The following is a 17,928-nucleotide window of genomic DNA, read 5'->3' on the forward strand; positions in this document are numbered from 1 at the left end:
GACAATGCTCTGTAACTAAAAGGCATTCCTTTCCTAAGGTCGACCGATTCTGTCACCCCAAAGGCAATCAACAGTAGCTACGAAAACCTACTACCAAAGAAGCATATGAAAACAAGTGCAGAAAACAAAGAAAAGGAACAAATAAAAAAGCAAAAAAAAGCAGAACCATGACTCTGATGGTGAAAGACAAGAACGAGTTCCCTTTTCTGATAGAAATTTCCTTAGTCAGCTAACCTATGTGTATCAATTCTCATAAGATTTCCTTGAGATAGGAAAAGTGGTCAGCAAAAAGCAATAAGGAGCTTCAAGAGCCGAGCGGCAACGGTTACCTGCGTGCAGGAATGCGAGGGCCATCACTCCTTCCAGGTATGTGTAACCTTGGGAATGACTGTACCCTAACCTACCCACTATCAGGAGCTACTCAGTTCAACAATTAGCTGTCTTTTCCTTCTCCTCTTTCTTCTGCTCTGCTTTAAACATTCTCTCTTTCCCCTTGGATTGTGGTTTCCTTCCTCACCACCCTGTTCAAACTGTGCTGTCAAATATCCCTAAAATTTTCCTGATGGCTCCAATCCAAGGAGTTGTTCATCTTCATTTTCAAAGATTTTGTTTTCTAATTAACATCCTCTTCTTGATAATTCTGTGCCGACTTTTTCTCTGCCTCTCTTGCCATTCTTTCCTTTCCCCTCCTTTTTCTCTGTCCTGTACCAAGAATATTAATATTATCCCCATCTTAGGGATGAGAAAACTTGGGCACAGAGTGATTGTAGTACCTGCTTAAGGTCACACAGCTTGTAAATGGCAGAGTCAAGATTCAAACCCAAGCCGCCTGGCTCCAGATCTTTGCCATAATGTTCCTCCCACAGGATTCTACTCTGATCTTCTCTTTTTCCTGCTCCCTGTCCTAGAGGAAACTCTTGATCCCGTGGCTTCAATCGCCACCTCTGTGCAGATGGTTCCCCAATTCTGAAGTCCCATCCATCCTTCTGGTTCCAGATCAAGTAACAATATCAATCGCCACAATATCAACCTTACATTTACTGAGCACATATTTTAGCTTGAAATTGTTTTACCTTCATTATTGTACAACACCTTCACATTACAGATGCAAAATAGCATCGAGGAGAGATTGTAGGACTTGTTTAAATTCTCACAGCTGTTTAGTTGCAGAGGCAGATAGTAGATCATAAAGTCTATCAAAATAATATAAGCTTCTTGAAGGCAAATGCCTTGTGCCCTCGCCTTTGCAGCACCCTCCATATCTTATATATAAGAGGTGTCTGATATATATCTATGGAATCAAATTTAAGTGAGAGAGTGTGCAATTTTTAATATATCTCAATATATATATATTTATACATCTATATATAAATATTTATATCCATATATATCAATAAAGCTTAAACAAAATGTAAAAAAAGAGAAGCTCAAACAAGATGTTTCCTGCTTTTTGGCAACTAGAGGCAGAGTCCTGGACACTTCTAGAATGGATTATTTGTGAATTCATTTACCTGTGAACTCTCTGCCCATATCACTGGATGCAACAGACAGTGTAACAGAATGAGCATCTGGCCAAGAATAAGAATAGGACTCTAGTGCAAATAAAATGGTAACAGAGACAGCTAGCATTTATGGAGTGATTCCTGCCAGACATTGTGCTTCACGCATGCCCTTGTTTATGTCCTCACGCCCAACCCCAGGTGGTAGGCAATGCTGTCACCATGTTTCATATAAGGAAACAAGTTAAACAATTTGCACAAATAGTGTCCAAGCCACTTGACCTCCAGGCACCTGTTTCCTCATGGACAAAAAGAGTCAGTGGATGATTTCTAAAGTTTCTTAGCAGTCTGGGATTCAGGCATGCTCATGACTCTGGGGAAACCCTAACTTAAGATGCATGCACATATTACTGAGCACAGGGTTACTGGCTGGACTGGAAGGAGATCCTGAAGACTAGCCTTGAGGAAACATCATGGTGCCCAGACTGCCTGAGCTTTAGGAACTAGGAAATGCTTTTTAACCTTGTATGTGTTACTAACTGGCTCTGTGAGCTATAGTCATCATTCGGGCAGGTGTAGTGCTAGTGCAGCTTCTACAAATTAATTATTACACAAAAGTATCCGTAGGGAAATTTAAATTCATTCAGAAATATGCCAGGGCCCTGCCATTAAGCAGTTCACAGCTCAGCTGAGAACATATTCATTGGACAAACAAAAATATTCAAAATGCTCCATGAATGCAGTTGTAAAACTGATAACAACTGGCACCTTCTTTGATGAAAGATGGGAGCACAGAAGGATGAATAACAGCTGCCCAAAGATGTCAATATCCCCATCACCTGGAACCTGTGAATATGTTACCATAAATGCATAGGGGAGGAAAAACTTCACCACCACCCTCTTAGGGTCTCTGGCTGAAAGTAAGAATTAAGCTGACATAAGACAAATTAGTAGGAGAGAAGCATACAAGTTTTATTAAATTGAAACACGTACATGAGAGACTTCACAAGAGAATGAAGACCCAGGGAAATGACCAGAGCACAAAGTTTTTGTGCCTTTTCGACAAAGATATGAATTTGTGAAATGACAAGGCGAAGGGGTTTGGGCTAGGAATGGTGAATTGCGAGAAAGTGACTAGGAGGTCTGTGGGAGGGAAAGCTGGAGGAAGACAAAGACTATTTCACTGAGTGTGTTTGTACAGATCCATTTCAGTGTTCATTCCCAGTCTCTGGTGATAAGGACACTCTTTTCTTCCTGGCACATGGAGGGCGTCTTTCTCAGGGGAAATTTTATGGCCTGATTTTAAGTAAGAAAAAGTAGGTCAGAAAGCGTGTCCTGCATGTGCTGTTTCTCAGGTGCCTTCCACTCCAAATAACCAACACGCTAAAGCGGCATATTTGGGGGTGACATGTTGTGAGCAACATCACGTGGTCAAAGGGACTTTACAGATATGGATTAAGCTAAGGATCTTGGGATGGGGAGATTATCCTGGATTATACAGGCAGGCCCATTATAATCATGAGGGTCCTTATAAGAGGGAGGCAGGATGCCAGGAAGGAAGGAAGGAAGGTGCTGCTGGCTCTGAGGATGGGAGAGGAGACTGTGAGCACGGAATGTGGGTCACCTCTGACCACTGGCAGTGGAAAGAAATGGATTCTCCCCTAGAGTGTCCAAAAGGAAGCAGTTCCGCCAACACTTTAATGTCAGCCCAGTGAGACTAACTTTGGATGTCTGGCTTACAGAACTACAACAGGAGTACATTTCTGTTGTTTTTAAGCCACTAAATTCACGGTAATTTGTTAACAATCAGAAACTCATACAGGGAAATCCAAAAAGAGTTAGTACTGCCCTCCCTCCCACTCTTAAAGGGTCACTGCTAGCCCATAGGGTTTTGTCTTCCAAATCCTGTGATCAGTCTAGAATGCCCCCAAATAACCAAGTAACATATCGCACCTCCTACTGGACTGTCACATCTGGGGAGCAACATCTACTGGAAGAAAAGGCACCCTTTCCTCAGGTCACTGTCACTGGAAGCTTGCCAATCTCAGCGGCAGCTCTTATGCATGCAGCTTGTGTGGGATTTCTGCAAGAGAGGTTGTGCGGGGTGGTAGGTTATCAGCAGGAACCCAGCACCTGAGTTTATTCTCAGCTCTGCCACTGACTAGCTCTGGGAAATGGAGCAAGTACCTTAGACCCTCGGTGCCTCTGTTTCCTTTTTTTTTTTTTTTTAAGATTTTATTTATTTATTTGACAGAGACACAGTGAGAGAGGGAACACAAGCAGAGGAGTGTGAGAGGGAGAAGCAGACTTCCCGCGGAGCAGAGAGCCCGATGTGGGGCTCGATCCCAGGACCCTAGGATCATGACCTGAGCAGAAGGCAGACGCTTAATGACTGAGCCACCCAGGCGCCCTGAGCCTCTGTTTCTTAAAGTTCACAACTGGGATCATGCTAATAGCACTCATCTCCTAAAGTCGTTGCAAAGCTGAATTAAGTTCATGTGCCTGGTGCTTAGAATAATGCTTAGCATATTGTAAGGGTTCTTTTCCCCTTAGATGTTGTAGAGGCTGGCCTTTGTATTTTGCCCAGCTCCCCACCAAGGAAATCCTCTCTCCAAGACATAGTATCTCTCTCCAAGGAAGGTTTCACTGGTGTGTTTATGGGCAGGATAGAGGAGTGGTTGCATCATAGGGCATGCTGCATTTTACTCCCAAAATTCCCATCTCCTCCAAGTCTTGCTTCAGAGTGGCCAGCTGCCACATCTCCTGGGCTTCCCCAGGAAAGACACACACACACACACCATCTTGTCCAGACTCTCAGCCTCAGACTGTCTCTTAATCACCTGATCCCAGTCCTTCATGCACAAGATCGAAGTTACCCCAGTCCCACCTAACTAGTCCATCCTGACCTACACCTATCACCCCACTTGATAAACAGAGACCCTTCTATTATCAGGACCCACTTTCTTTTTTTAATTTAGCCATATTGAGGTATAATCTAGGCACAAAAAAATCGCATACATTTAATGCATACATCTTGCTGAGTTTTTATATATATGCATACACCATACATCCATAATACCATCATCACCACAATGAAGGTGCCAAGCATATCCATCACCTCCAAAAATTTCCCTCTGCGTGCGTGTGTGTGTGTGTTTGGTAAGAACACATAACATGAGATCTATTCTTTTAACATATCTTGACAACAACACCGTATTGTTAACTATAGGTACTAGGTTTTATGGCAGATCTCTAGAACTTACTCACCTTATATAACAAAAACTTTATACCCACTGAAAAGCAATTTCCCATTTCCCCCTCTCCCTAGCCCTCGCTAACCATCAATCTATTCTCTGCTTCCATGAGTTTGACTACTTTAGATATTTCCTGTAAGGGGAATTATGCAGTATTTGTCCTTCTGTGCTGACTTATTTCACTCATAATAATGTCCTCTAGTTTCATAGATGTTGCTACAAATTACAGGATTTCCTTATTTTTTAAGGCCAAATAATACTCCATTGTGTATATATACACCACATTTTCTTTATCCATTTATCTGCAGGATCCACTTTCTCAAGGGGTAACCAAAATTGCAAATAAGGTGACTGGTCACCAGAGCTAAATTTCAACTTCAACCAGTGCACACTAGAAGAGCCACTGGTTGGTTTTTCGTATTGAAATAGTCCCACACCATTTGTAAATAATCATTGCCCAAAACCAGCTCCCACCACACTCCTGCCAGCCCAGACCCTGCCCTGAGACGCCATCCGCCTCCGCACAATTCAGCAGCTAAAATAATATTTGCTACAACAGAGAAGGGTCTCCATTGTCCACTCTGATTGGCCAATTCCTGCACCATACCAGCTGTTAATACTGTCCTTGCAAATGGCAAATAATTCTAGACATTAGTAGGTAATAAGGGAATGAAAAGAAGGTGAGGAGAAAACTAGCAATCAGTGTGTTGTCAGATTTCTCAGGAAAGGGAAAGAGAAGCCACCCATCCCTCCAGTAGCCTCAGGTCTTTGCAGAAGCAGGAACATGGCTGCTGACCCCACCAGCAGTTGGGAAAGTTTAGGGAAGAGAAAAGAGCTCTTTATCAACCACGGTAGAGGCAGCCTGCATTTCCCAAGAAAACAAAAAAAATACTTCCCTTCCAAGAAGCGTTTCTAGAATCTTGCCAGTTCTCCCTCAAAAGGAAGACTGATTCCTATCCACTTGAATCTTGTAACCAAGAGAACGTGGTGGAAATGGAGTTGCATGGTTTCCAAGGCTGGGTCTTAACAGGAGACGTGGACTTTTTGGCTGGGGCACCCCTACTTAGAGCTCTGAACCACCATGGAGCCTGCATGCCTGAGGTCGCCATGTTGGCAGGAAGGCCAAAATCCCCAAGTCTGAGGCTACATGAAGGGAGAGCAGCACAGAGCCAGTTCCCAGGTGCTCTAGTCCCAAACACTGCCTAACTGCGACTGTATAAGGAACCCCAAACCAGAATCACCCAGCTGAGCCTTTTCCAGATTCCCAAAGCACAGAAACCATGAGAGATAAGAAAATGGTCGTTGCTGTTTTAAGCCATTACATTTTGTGATGGTCTTTATGCAGCCGTGGATAACTGATACACAGTCCTTGGAGACTTTCCTGATCTTTCCTCATTCAATTCATGTGTCTCCCTTCTGCTTCCCTGTTCCAGGGCTCTGTTTTCTGCTGAGTTTATCAGAAGTCATGGATCAAAGGAGCATAGGTAAGTGCTCAATACCTGACTTCTCCACAGCCAGAGACCAGGAAGGGTGTAAACCAAGGGCACACCTGGGACCACTCACATCCTCCAAGGGACTAGAGCAAAGGTGCTTGTTCTGGGAGCAGAACTCAGGGATGCTTGCTCCTGTCATTCTTTTTAATTCATCATTTCATCAATTTTTAATGTATCTTTTTAAAGTTTCATTTACTTAAGTAGTCTTGAACTTACAACCCCTAGATTAAGAGTCACATGCTCTTCCAACTGAGTCAGCCAGGCGCCCCTTAATGTATCTTTTTATTTTACTGTCCTTTGTCTGTTTGTTTGTTTTCAGTAACCACAATGTGCCCAATGTAGGAATAGAACAGTGGCTAAAATACACAGCCTCACGAAGTGAGCAGTCCAGTGGGGAGAGACAGAGCATGACGGTAACCATTCCATTCTGATCATAAGTGAGGCACCAAAAAAAAAAAAAGAAGAAGAAGAAGAAGAAGATGATGATGATTTCAGGCTAACTTTAATCCCTCGAAGATCTCACTAGATTCTGATTCAGCAGGTCTAGTGTGAGGCCTGAGATTCTGTCTTTCCAGCCAACCTTCAGGGGACAACTTCTGAGTAGCCAGATTGCCCAATGTGGCCCACATCAGGTTCCCAGCCCCCACTACCTATGAACACTGAAGTTCCCAGATTTCTCCACTAGACCCAAAGCTCGAGATCCTTCCTCAGCTCTGTTCACTCCCAAGAGGGCTCGAATTAAGATCTTTAGTGTCTCTCTGTCCAAATGAAGTTATACATAGGGTTACAAAGATAATGTGTACCCATATCAGAATATACTTCCTGTGGACCCCTACGAATTCAAATTTTTATAATCCTAGCTGATACTTATTATGTGCCAGGCACTGCCCAACACACTTATATGTATTAATTCACTCACTCTTCACGATAACCCAGTTTACATATGAGGGTATTAAGGCACAGAGAGATTAAGACATTTGTGCAAAGACACATGGCTGGTAAGTGGCAGAGTCAGAATCGAACCCAGGGCCTTAACCAATTCATTCCCCCTTTCATAAATTCTGCAATGATCTTGAGAATAGCACAATTTTATCACATTGAAGTTTTTGTGTTAAAATTAATTTAACTGCCAACCTCGGTCTTTATCATGAAAACAAATCTCTTTTTTCTGTAACTTGGGTTTGGTATCTCTCATTTTTTAATGTACTGAGATCTCACAAGAGAAAAAGGGTGTAGGCTTCCTGTTCCTCAAGAGGTCCTGGTCAGAGGCAAAAGCAAATGATAACAGGACATCTCTTAACCCCAGCAGATGTTTGATCTGTTCCTCCTTCTCCCTGCAGCTCCCTGTAAGTGCCCCCCGAATGCTGACTGTGTCAATGGCACTTACTGTACATGCAAACATGGATACACTTCTGTGTATGGGAAGGAATTATTCACATTTCCCTTGGCTACGTGTGAAGGTAAGGGATAATTTTTGAACCACCCAGAGGTAGGAGCGGAAGGGGGACAGCATAGGGATCATGGGGAGACAACTGCCAAAAATGTGCACTGCTAAAAAAAATCTACCAACTCCACCCTCATCAAGAAATTAATGCTTTCATGAAATCAGCATTTCCCCTTTATTTTTTTTTTAAGAGAGAGCAAGCATGAGTGGAGGGTGGAGGTAGGGGCAGAGGGAGAGAGAGAATCCCAAGCAAGCTCCGTGCCCAGCAGAGGCTCGATCTCACAACCCTGAGATCATGATCTGAGCTGAAACCAAGAGTACAATGCTTAACTGACTGAGCGACCCAACCGTCCCATCATTTCCCTTTATTTATTTGGAAGTCCTAATATACTTTTCCACCCCATTCATGGCTACCTTCTCTTAACTTCATAATCAGACATGTCTTTCTCCACTATTATTTTTTTAAACTCATCATTTATTTCCCCTCCCAAGATGTACTGTTTTCCCCATCATTTCATGTGAAGGGGATGAGAGTACCCTCACTGTGATGAGCACTGAGTAACATATAGAATTGTTGAATCACCATATTACCCACCTGGAAATAATATAACACAGTATGTTAATTATACTGGCATTTTTTTTAAAAAGATGCTTCATTTCACCCTCACTTCCCCTCCCCCAGTAAAGAGATGAGATCTTTAAAATACTGTAATTTCACCCCCACCCCATCTCCCCTGCCACACTCCCCATGATTTTAACTTTATCTCAAAGTTCACTGCTCACCTCTGCTTCCTCTTACCTTCATTTCCCCCTTTGTTGAGCTTTCTGTACTTCCTAGTTTCATACTTGTTAATTTGTTTGTTCGGAGCACTTTCTCTCACATGCTTTCTTCAAACTGGTCCACATAGCTAATGTCTCTCTCCATGAATGCATCATCTCACATCTCTTTGGCTCTAAAGAGTGGGTTCAATCCTGCCTCGGTGGGGGGGACATTTCGTTCCATCCTCTTCTCCAGGTGATCAGTGAATATCCCAGCGATCACAGAATCAACTGTCTTCAAGCTTACAGGGTTGCAGACAAAACTTCCAACACCAGTCTGAGTCTCATCCCTTTGTAGTGACTTCTGTCTCAGGCTTAGGTTTCTTGCAGATGCCCAGGAAGAACATCCTTACTTTTCATTGGCTAGGGGTGCAACGTGAAAGCTGGAAGGAGGCTGGAGGGGGGAGTGCCTGGGAGGTGGGAACAAGACGGCCTCCTCCAAATAGAATGGTTGTTGAGTGGGCAACCGAGAGCATCTGCTCTATTATATCACAATCTGAAAATTCCCAACTTCATATTTGCCATACCAGATTGGGAAGTCACACATCTTCACTACCCACCTGACATTTGTAAAGGGGCTCAGGACTGGAGACACATTGACTTAATCAAGACATTCTAACTCAGTTAATCTAGCAGGTGTATTACTCTGCTTAGGCTGCTATGACAAAACACCACAGACCGGGTGGCTTAAACAACAGAAATTTATTTTCTCCACAGTTCTGGAAGCTAGGAAGCCCATGGTCAAGGTTCTGGCAGTTCCACTTTCTCAGGAGGCCTCTCTTCCTGACTTGAAGATGCCTGTCTTCTTGCTGTATCTTCACATGGTCTTTCCTCACTCTGTGCACAGAGTGGTCAGGCAGGTGGAGAAGCTCTCTTGTCTCTTCTACAGACACTAATCCTAACAGATCAAGGTCCCATTCTTATGACCTCATTTAACCTCGGTTACATCCTTAGAGGCCCCATTTCTAAATACAGCCACACTAGAAGTTAGGGTTTCAACACGTTGAATTGAGGGGACATACATACAGTTCATGACAACAGACATAGTCAGTTTCCCACTTATATGCTCTCAGCACTTGACATTCTTTTGCACACCAAGTCTAAGGCTCTCTCTGGCTACTGGAGACCACTCAGTTCATGCTCAGGACAGGTGGAAGTACTGGAGAGTTAACTATCCCTGCAAGCGTTTCTCTGCCAATGAATGATAAGATTTGGCAGATAGAAGCATTGTCAATAATGGCCAAATTATGGAAAGAGCCCAAACGTCCATCAACTGTGAATGGATATATATGCAATGGAATATTACTCAGCCATCAAAAAGAATGAAATCTTGCCATTTGCAATGACATGGATGGAGCTAGAATATATTATGCTAAGCAAAATAAGTCAGTCAGAAAAAAACAAATACCATATGATTTCACTCATGTGGAATTTAAGAAACAAAACTGAGGAGCATAGGGGAAGGGGGGAAAAAGAGAGAGGGAGGCACACCATAAGAGACTCTTAACTACAGAGAACAAATTGAGGGTTGCTGGAGGGGGGTGGGTGGGGGATGGGCTAGATGGGTGATGGGGATTGAGGAGGACATTTGTTGTAATGAGCACTGGGTGTTGTATGCAACTGATGAATCACTAAATACTATTCCCAAAACCAATATTACACTATGTGTTAACCAACTACAATTTAAATAAAAACTTAAAAGAAAAAAAGATTTGGCAGATAAATACCCCAGCCCCCTCACCCCTCAGAGTCACTCTGCAGCGTGTGCTCTACACTGCCTCCCAGAGGGTTCCAGAGGAATTGAGGACACGATGGAATTGTGGGAGTTGCCCACAATGGAAACTTCCCTCTTTACTTTCTGCTTGGCCTTCCCTGTCTCATTTCACCACTTCCCTTCCAGTGTTTTCTGGGATCACCTCCCACATAAAGTACTTGAACATGAATTCTTGTCTCAGTGTCTGCTTCTCAGAGAATCCAACCAAAGTCAAAGAGAAAAGGGAAGAACAAAGACAACCCACTACCTTAACTAAGTTGTCCTGGAAAGCCAGAACAGATTGGGTGAAAAGGGTATAGCCTTTGGCACATATTAGAAGTTCCATAAGTCTTCATCAAATTAATGGCCAAATTGCTCTTTTGTGTTCCAGATATTGATGAATGTAAACCACCCATTAGTATATATTGTGGAGCAAATGCTGCATGTCAGAATGTCGATGGAGGTTTCCACTGTCACTGTAATCCTGGATACAAACTCCTCTCTGGGGGTACTCAATTCCAGAATTCCAGTGAAAACACTTGTCAAAGTAAGGAAATTCTTGTCTTCTTGTCTCCCTTCTTATTTTTCATTGAGTCTAATGCCAGAAAATATATATATATATATATATATATATATATATTTGTGTGTGGGGAGGGGGTGAAGCTAGTACATGTTTCCATTTTCTGGAGGTAAATGAATGATGGAAAGAGGAGACCAAAGGAAAGAAGGGAGTTTAGAGAAATAATGAGGTTAATAAGACAAGTGGACTTTGGAAATGGGGGTGACAACGTGCTGATTGAGATATGATTCTTTGAATTGCAAAGAGAAGCACACTCAGGCTAACTTAAACAGAAAAGATGAGTTTATGATAAGGATGCATGGATGTGTCTTGGAACTCAAGAACAAGAACAGAGCAGAGCTTCTGGAATGAACTGAAATGGAGACTTCACACTGTCAAGACACCCCAGGCTCTGAAGCTCTTTGGGTCTACTCCTTTCTTCTTTTTCATTGCAAAATGGCTTTCTCTGCCTTCTTAGCCCACAGGACAGGAAATATGGCCACCAAGTCCAAATTTTACCATTGTTAATGATCAAACCACCAAAGAGAGATCAACTGACTCTCTTTTGGACCTAAGTGTAAATACTTTGGAAATGTACCAATTAGTCCAGTTTGAGTTATATGCCCACCCTTGGATCTGTGTCCAGGGGGAGGCACCATCTTGTATAAGCATGAGCACTCTCTTGGAAGCCACATAGTTAGGGAAATCTATGCACAAGAAATATGGGAGATGTAACTGGGAGACACAAGGCGAAGATGGTGTGGTAGGAACATCCTGAGCTCACCTCCTCCCTTGAACACACCAAGGTTGCAACTACATATAGAGCAAATCTCTCTGAGAGTGACATGAAGACTAACAGAGCATCTCTTCCACAGCTAAAGATAGAGATAAAGCCACATCAAGAAGGGTAAGAGAGGGCACCTGGGTGGCTCAGTTGGTTAAGCAACTGCCTTTGGCTCAGGTCATGATCCTGGAGTTCTGGGATCGAGTCCCACATCGGGCTCCCTGCTCAGCAGGGAGTCTGCCTCTCCCTCTGACCCTCTTCCCTCTCGTGCTCTCTATCTCTCATTCTCTCTCTCAAATAAATAAATAAAATCTTTAAAAAAAAAAAAAAAAGAAGGGTAGGAGAAGCAAAGAGATGGTCAGATCAGGAACCAAAACCCCTAGTGTGGCAACAAGCTGGAGGAACATTACAAGTGCAATGGTTCTCCCTGAGCAGCAAGGAGTTCAAGCTCTCACTCACCTGGGGACTTGCACCAGGAAGGCAAGCCCCCATAATGTCTGGTTTTGAAAATCAATAGGGCATATCTATCAATAATTACTTTAAATGTAAATGCTCCAATCAAAAGACATAGGGTAGTTGAATGGATTAAAAAAAAAAAAGATCCATCTATATGCTGCCTACAAGAGACTCACTTCAGACCTAAAGACATATACAGATTGAAAGTGAGGGGGTGGACAAAGGTATCCAAGCAAATGTAAACAAACGAGCAAACAAAATCTAGGGTAGTGATACTTAAATGAGACAAAATAAACTTTGGAACAAAGACTGTCATTACATAATGATAAAGGGATCAATCCAACAAAAGAATATAACAATTGCAAATATCTATGCACCCAACAGAGGAGCATCTAAATATATAAAGCAGATATTAACAGACATAAAGGGAGAAACTGACAGTAATACAATAATAGTTGGGCACTTTATTTTTTTTAAGATTTTTTTTATTTATTCATTCGAGACACAGAGATACAGAGAGAGAGAGAACATGAGCAGGGGGAGAAACAGAGGGAGGGGAAGAAGCAGGCCCCCTGCTGAGCAGGGAGCCTGATGCGGGGCTCGATACCAGGACCCTGGGATCATGACCCAGGCTGAAGGCAGATGCTTAACCATCTGAACCACCCAGGAACCCCATAGTTGGGCACTTTAATACTCCACTTACATCAATGGATATATCATCCAGACTGAAAATCAATAAGCAAATAGTGGCTTTATGTAATCTCTGCACCCAACATGAGGCTTGAATCATGACCCTGAGATCAAGAATCACATGCTCTACCAACGGAGCCAGACAGGAGCCTCTGACCTAAAATCTTTGCGACATAGTAAAAGCAGTTCTAAGAAGGAAGTTTATAGTAATACAGGCCTACCTCAAGAGACAAGAAAAATCTCAAACAATAAAACCTTACACCTAAAGGAATAGAAAAAAAAAATAAGAACAAAGCCCAAAGTTAGTAGAAGGAAGGAAATAATAAAGATCAGAGCAGAAATAAATTAAACAGAGACCAAAAAAAAAAAAAGCAATAGAAAAAAGTTAATGAAACAAGAGTGGGTTCTCTGAAAAGATAAACAAGTAATAAACCTGTAGCCAGGCTCATCAAGAAAAAAAGAAATTAATTAATTCATTAAATCAGCAGATACACCTCACAGGGTATATACCCCAGAGGGCTGTTGCAAAGATTAACTGAGGCATAAATGAAACACTACCATACAGGGCACTTAAGACAGTGTCTACAAATGTTTGCTAATGTGATTCACATTTCATCTGATTCTCCAAAATATATATATATAGACTCCCTCTCCTTGGGCAGAAGACATGAATAGACATTTCTCCAAAGACATACAATGGTCAACAGACACATGAAAAAATGCTCACCATCACTCAGCATCAGGGAAATACAAATCAAAACCTCAATGAGATACCACCTCACACCAGTCAGAATGGCTAAAATTAACAAGTCAGGAAAAGACAGATGTTGGCTAGGATGCAGAGAAAGGGGAACCCTCTCACACTATTGGTGGGAGTGCAAGCTGGTGCAGCCACTCTGGAAAACATTAGGGAGGTTCCTCAAAAGTTGAAAATAGAGCTACCCTATGACCCAGCAATTGCACTACTGGGTATTTACCCCAAAGGTACAAATGTAATGATCTGAAGGGGCACTTGCACCCCATGTTTATAGCAGCAATGTCCACAATAACCAAACTATGGAAAGAGCCTAGATGTCCATCAACAGATGAATGGATAAAGAAGATGTGGTATATATATATACAATGGAATATTATGTAGCCATCAAAAAATGAAATCTTGCCATTTGCAATTATGTGGATGGAGCTAGAGGGTATTATCTAAGCAAAATAAGTCAGTCAGAGAAAGACAATTATCATATGATCTCACTGATATGTGGAATTTAAGAAACAAGGCAGAGGATCATAGGGGAAGGGAGGAAAAATTGAAACAAGACTAAACCAGAGAGAGAGACAAACCATAAGGGACTCTTAATCTCAGGAAACAAACTGAGGGTTGCTGGAGTCGTGGGGGGTGGGAGGGATGGGTGGCTGGGTGATGGACACTGGGGAAGGTATGTGCTATGGTGAGCACTGTCAATTGTGTAAGACTGATGAATCACAGACCTGTACCCCTGAAACAAATAATACATTATATGTTAATAAAAAATAAAATAAAATGTTTTAAGTGGTTAAAAAAAAGAATATGAGTTCAAAAGAAAAAAAAGGACAAACAAAAACCCGACTCTTCGGGCGCCTGGGTGGCTCAGTTGGTTAGGTGGCTGGCTTCAGCTCAGGTCGTGATCCCAGGGTCCTGGGATCAAGCCCCACCTCAGGCTCCCTGCTCAAGGGTGAGCCTGCTTCTCCCTCTGCCTGCTGCTCTGCCAACTTGTGCCCTCTCTCTCTGTGTCAAATAAATACATAAAATCTTTAAAAAAACAAAAACAAAAAACAGACTCTTAACTATAGAGAACAAACCGGTGGTTGCCAGAGGGGAGGTGAGTTGGGGGTGTGTGTGGAATAGGTGATGAGGATGAGGAGTACACTTATCCTGATGAGCACTAAGTAATGTACAGAATTGTTGAATCACTATATTGGACACCTGAAACTAATAGAATACTGTATGTTAATGATACTGGAATTTTAAAATTAATAAATAAAAAATTTTTAAATAAAAAAATAGAGCATGAGTTCAACCCCTCTTTTCACCTTCCTGTCTACCTCTCCACCCTTTCACTCTCGGTTCCAACAGTAACTTCCCTTGATGTTTTTTACAGAAACCACTTCCTCAGCAACAACCAAAGGCATGGAGGATGTGAGCAGAAGCCCAGTCCCTGAACCCAGCCAGGTAACAAATGTTTACAAACCCCAAAATTAGCAGGTGGATGTGGATACTATATATTATATGTCTACTATGCACTGTATATCATCTATGTACCATAAATGTGTGATATGTCATATACATTATATATTATATGTTATGGTATGTACTATATGTTAATATAATGGTTTTTAATTATAGTACAATAGAAATTAATTATAACACAATAGTACAATGTTATGTATAATTTATATGATGTATAACTGAAATATATAAATATATCACCATTTATCACTATATGTATATTGCTATATATCTCACGGTAGAGATAGAGTGTGTATGTACATATGGGTGTGTGTGTGTGTGCACACACACATGTGTGCGCACATGCACGTGTGTGTGTATACTGCCCCCTAAAGATAGGATCGATCCAGACCAAGAAAGACAGACTAAGTGAAACTGTATTAGGGTATGCTGAGCTGCTACAACAAAGAGGCCCAAATACCCAACAGCTTTAAAAAGATGGATCTTTATTAATTTCTGAGTTAATGGTCCAGGCTGATGAAAGGACTCTGCTCCATGAGGCCATTAAGGGTACTCACATTCTTCCCATACTGCTGCTCCACCATCCCCTGGCATCTTGTCCTCAATGACATGACCAAAACTGGGTTGCTGCAATGTGGTGTTTGTACCAGTGGATAGAGGGGAGATGAGTCCAGGGCAATTTGTCTAGAGCACAAAGTGAAGACGGGAGAGTGGAGAAAAGGGATACATCTACTCACTTGATTATATGCTAATGAAGTTGTGATAATTTCCTTGGAGATCTGTCTTAAAGCAACCACCCAGAAATTGAAGGTATCACGGCCAAAACTAGCTGCAAGGGAAGCTAGGACAGTGTGGTCTGTATATGGGGAACATGGTCCAGGAAAAATTTTAAGGAATTCATTCAATTAGTAAAAGGAAGGGGGAGAGGAATGGATATTGTAGGCAGTTACAAGAGACAGACCAAGAATGTGCCTGTTAAAACAGAGGAGCATAGAGGAAGGGAGGGAAAAATAGAATGGGACAAAATCAGAGAGGGAGATAAACCATAAGAGACTCTTAACCAAACTGAGGGTTGCTGGAGGGGTGGGGGCTGGGAGGATGGGGTAACTGGGTGATGATCATTAAGGACGGCATGTGATGCAATGAGCACTGGGTGTTGTATGCAACTGATGAATCACTAAATTCTACCTCTGAAACTAATAATACACTATATGTTAATTAACTGAATTTAAATAAAATTGAATTAAATTAAAAAAAAAAAGAAAGTGCCTGTTAGGTAGTAATCACTTAGTGTCTGTAAACTGACTCTGAATGTTAACAGAGAGAATGACCCATGTCTCCAAGAACCTAAAGTCTAGCAGAATGGGCTCATCCCTTCCTCTCCCTACTCCCCACCCTCACCCTGCTCTACTCCAGAGGGACAATTCACATCTTGCCCTCCAAGTTCCAGGCCTCCAAGTACATGCTGTTCTCTCTGCCTGAAACTCTGTTCCCAGTTCCTCACCTGGCTGGCGTCCTTCTACCCTTCTCTGCTCAAGACTCAATTCAGGTTTCACATCCCCCTGGATGACCTCCTTAAACCCTTCCATATGAGTTTATATCATGTTCTTCCCCATGTTCTTCTGTGGAGGTTAGAAGTGTAGACAGAGGTTCAAATCACAGCACCACAGTGACAAGTAACATGGGCAAAATGACAAAACCCTCTGTATTAGTCAGGGTTCTCCAGAGGAACAGAACCAATAAGAGACATAGATAAAAGAGATTTGTTATAAAGAATTCATTCATGCAATTATGGAGGCTGACATGTCCCAAGTTCTGCAGTAAACAAGCTAGAGATCTAGGAGAACCAATGGTGTCATTCCAGTTCAACTCCAGAGACCTGAGACCATGGAGAGCTGATGTTTCAGGCAAGCCTGAACAAAAAAAAACAGTGTCCCAGCTCAAGGCACTCAATCAGTCAGGCATTCAGGCAGGAAATAATTCCCTCTTACTCAGACATCTTGTTCTGTTCAGGCCCTCCACTGATTGGATGAGGCCCACTAAAATTGGGAAGGGCAATCTGCTTTACTCCATCTACCCATTCAAATGTTCATTTCATCCAGACACACTCTCACAGACACACCCAGAATCATGCTTGACCAAATATATCTGGGTACCCGCTGGCTCAGCCAAGCTGACACATAAAATTAACCATCACATTCTGCAGGATTGATTTACTCACCTGTAAGATGGGGGTCATCATGTCACCTACCTCCTTGGAAGGATGGGAAGATTAGATGAAATACTATATGTAGAGTACTTAGCACAGTGCCTGGTCCAGAGTACACCTTCCATCCAGGTTATCCATTGTTACCTCTGGTGAACTCAACATTTCCATGATGTGTCATCACCACCTAGACAGTGAGCTTCTTGAGGGCAGGAATCAGCCCAAGCCCACACTGGGAGTTCAACAAGTGTTCGTGGAAGTCATGAACAAATAATCATGTAATTAACAGGAACATTTCATTATGAAGTTTCATTGCCCATTTCCTCAAAATTTTAAACATAATATTCCCATATGACCCAGCAATTCCACTCCTAGGAATATACCCAAGAGAATTAAAAGCAGAGGCTCAAACAGATACTTGCACGCCCATGTTCCTAGCAGCACTGTTCACGGTAGCCAAAAGGAAGAAAGAAACCAGATGTCCATCAATAGATGAATGGATTTGTTTTAAAGTAGTATATACATACAGTGGAATATTATTCAGTCATAAAAAGGAATAAAGTTCTGATTCATGTTACAACATGGATAAACCTTGAAACCATCATGCTGGGTGCAAGAAACCAGACACAAAGGTCACACAATGTAGGATTCCATTTCTATGACATGTCCGGAACAGGCAAATCCACAGAAACAGAAAGCAGATTAGTGGTTGCCAGAGTCCAGGAGAAGGGAAAATGGGAAGTGATCACT

General features: G+C 42.2%; 1 protein-coding gene across 2 annotated transcripts in view; it reads left to right on the forward strand.

Annotated features, from left to right (window-relative positions):
* Positions 1-218: 218 nt before the first annotated feature.
* Positions 219-17,928, forward strand: part of ADGRE3 (adhesion G protein-coupled receptor E3) — a 48,081-nt gene continuing 30,371 nt past the window's right edge. Inside the window, exons 1-5 of one of the 2 annotated variants that reach the window (XM_028088713.2) lie at positions 219-366; positions 6,187-6,237; positions 7,587-7,706; positions 10,654-10,809; positions 14,884-14,954. In XM_028088713.2, coding sequence (XP_027944514.1) covers positions 342-366; positions 6,187-6,237; positions 7,587-7,706; positions 10,654-10,809; positions 14,884-14,954 — 423 coding nt within the window. In that variant the 5' untranslated portion in view covers positions 219-341. The remainder of the gene's footprint in view (positions 367-6,186; positions 6,238-7,586; positions 7,707-10,653; positions 10,810-14,883; positions 14,955-17,928) is intronic. The other variant, XM_028088715.2, reaches the window with a different exon arrangement.

Source organism: Eumetopias jubatus, unplaced genomic scaffold (genome assembly GCF_037043125.1).
Source record: "Eumetopias jubatus isolate StellerSeaLion01/CBP00866 unplaced genomic scaffold, mEumJub1_p1.0 scaffold_1, whole genome shotgun sequence".
Lineage (NCBI taxonomy): Eukaryota > Metazoa > Chordata > Mammalia > Carnivora > Otariidae > Eumetopias > Eumetopias jubatus.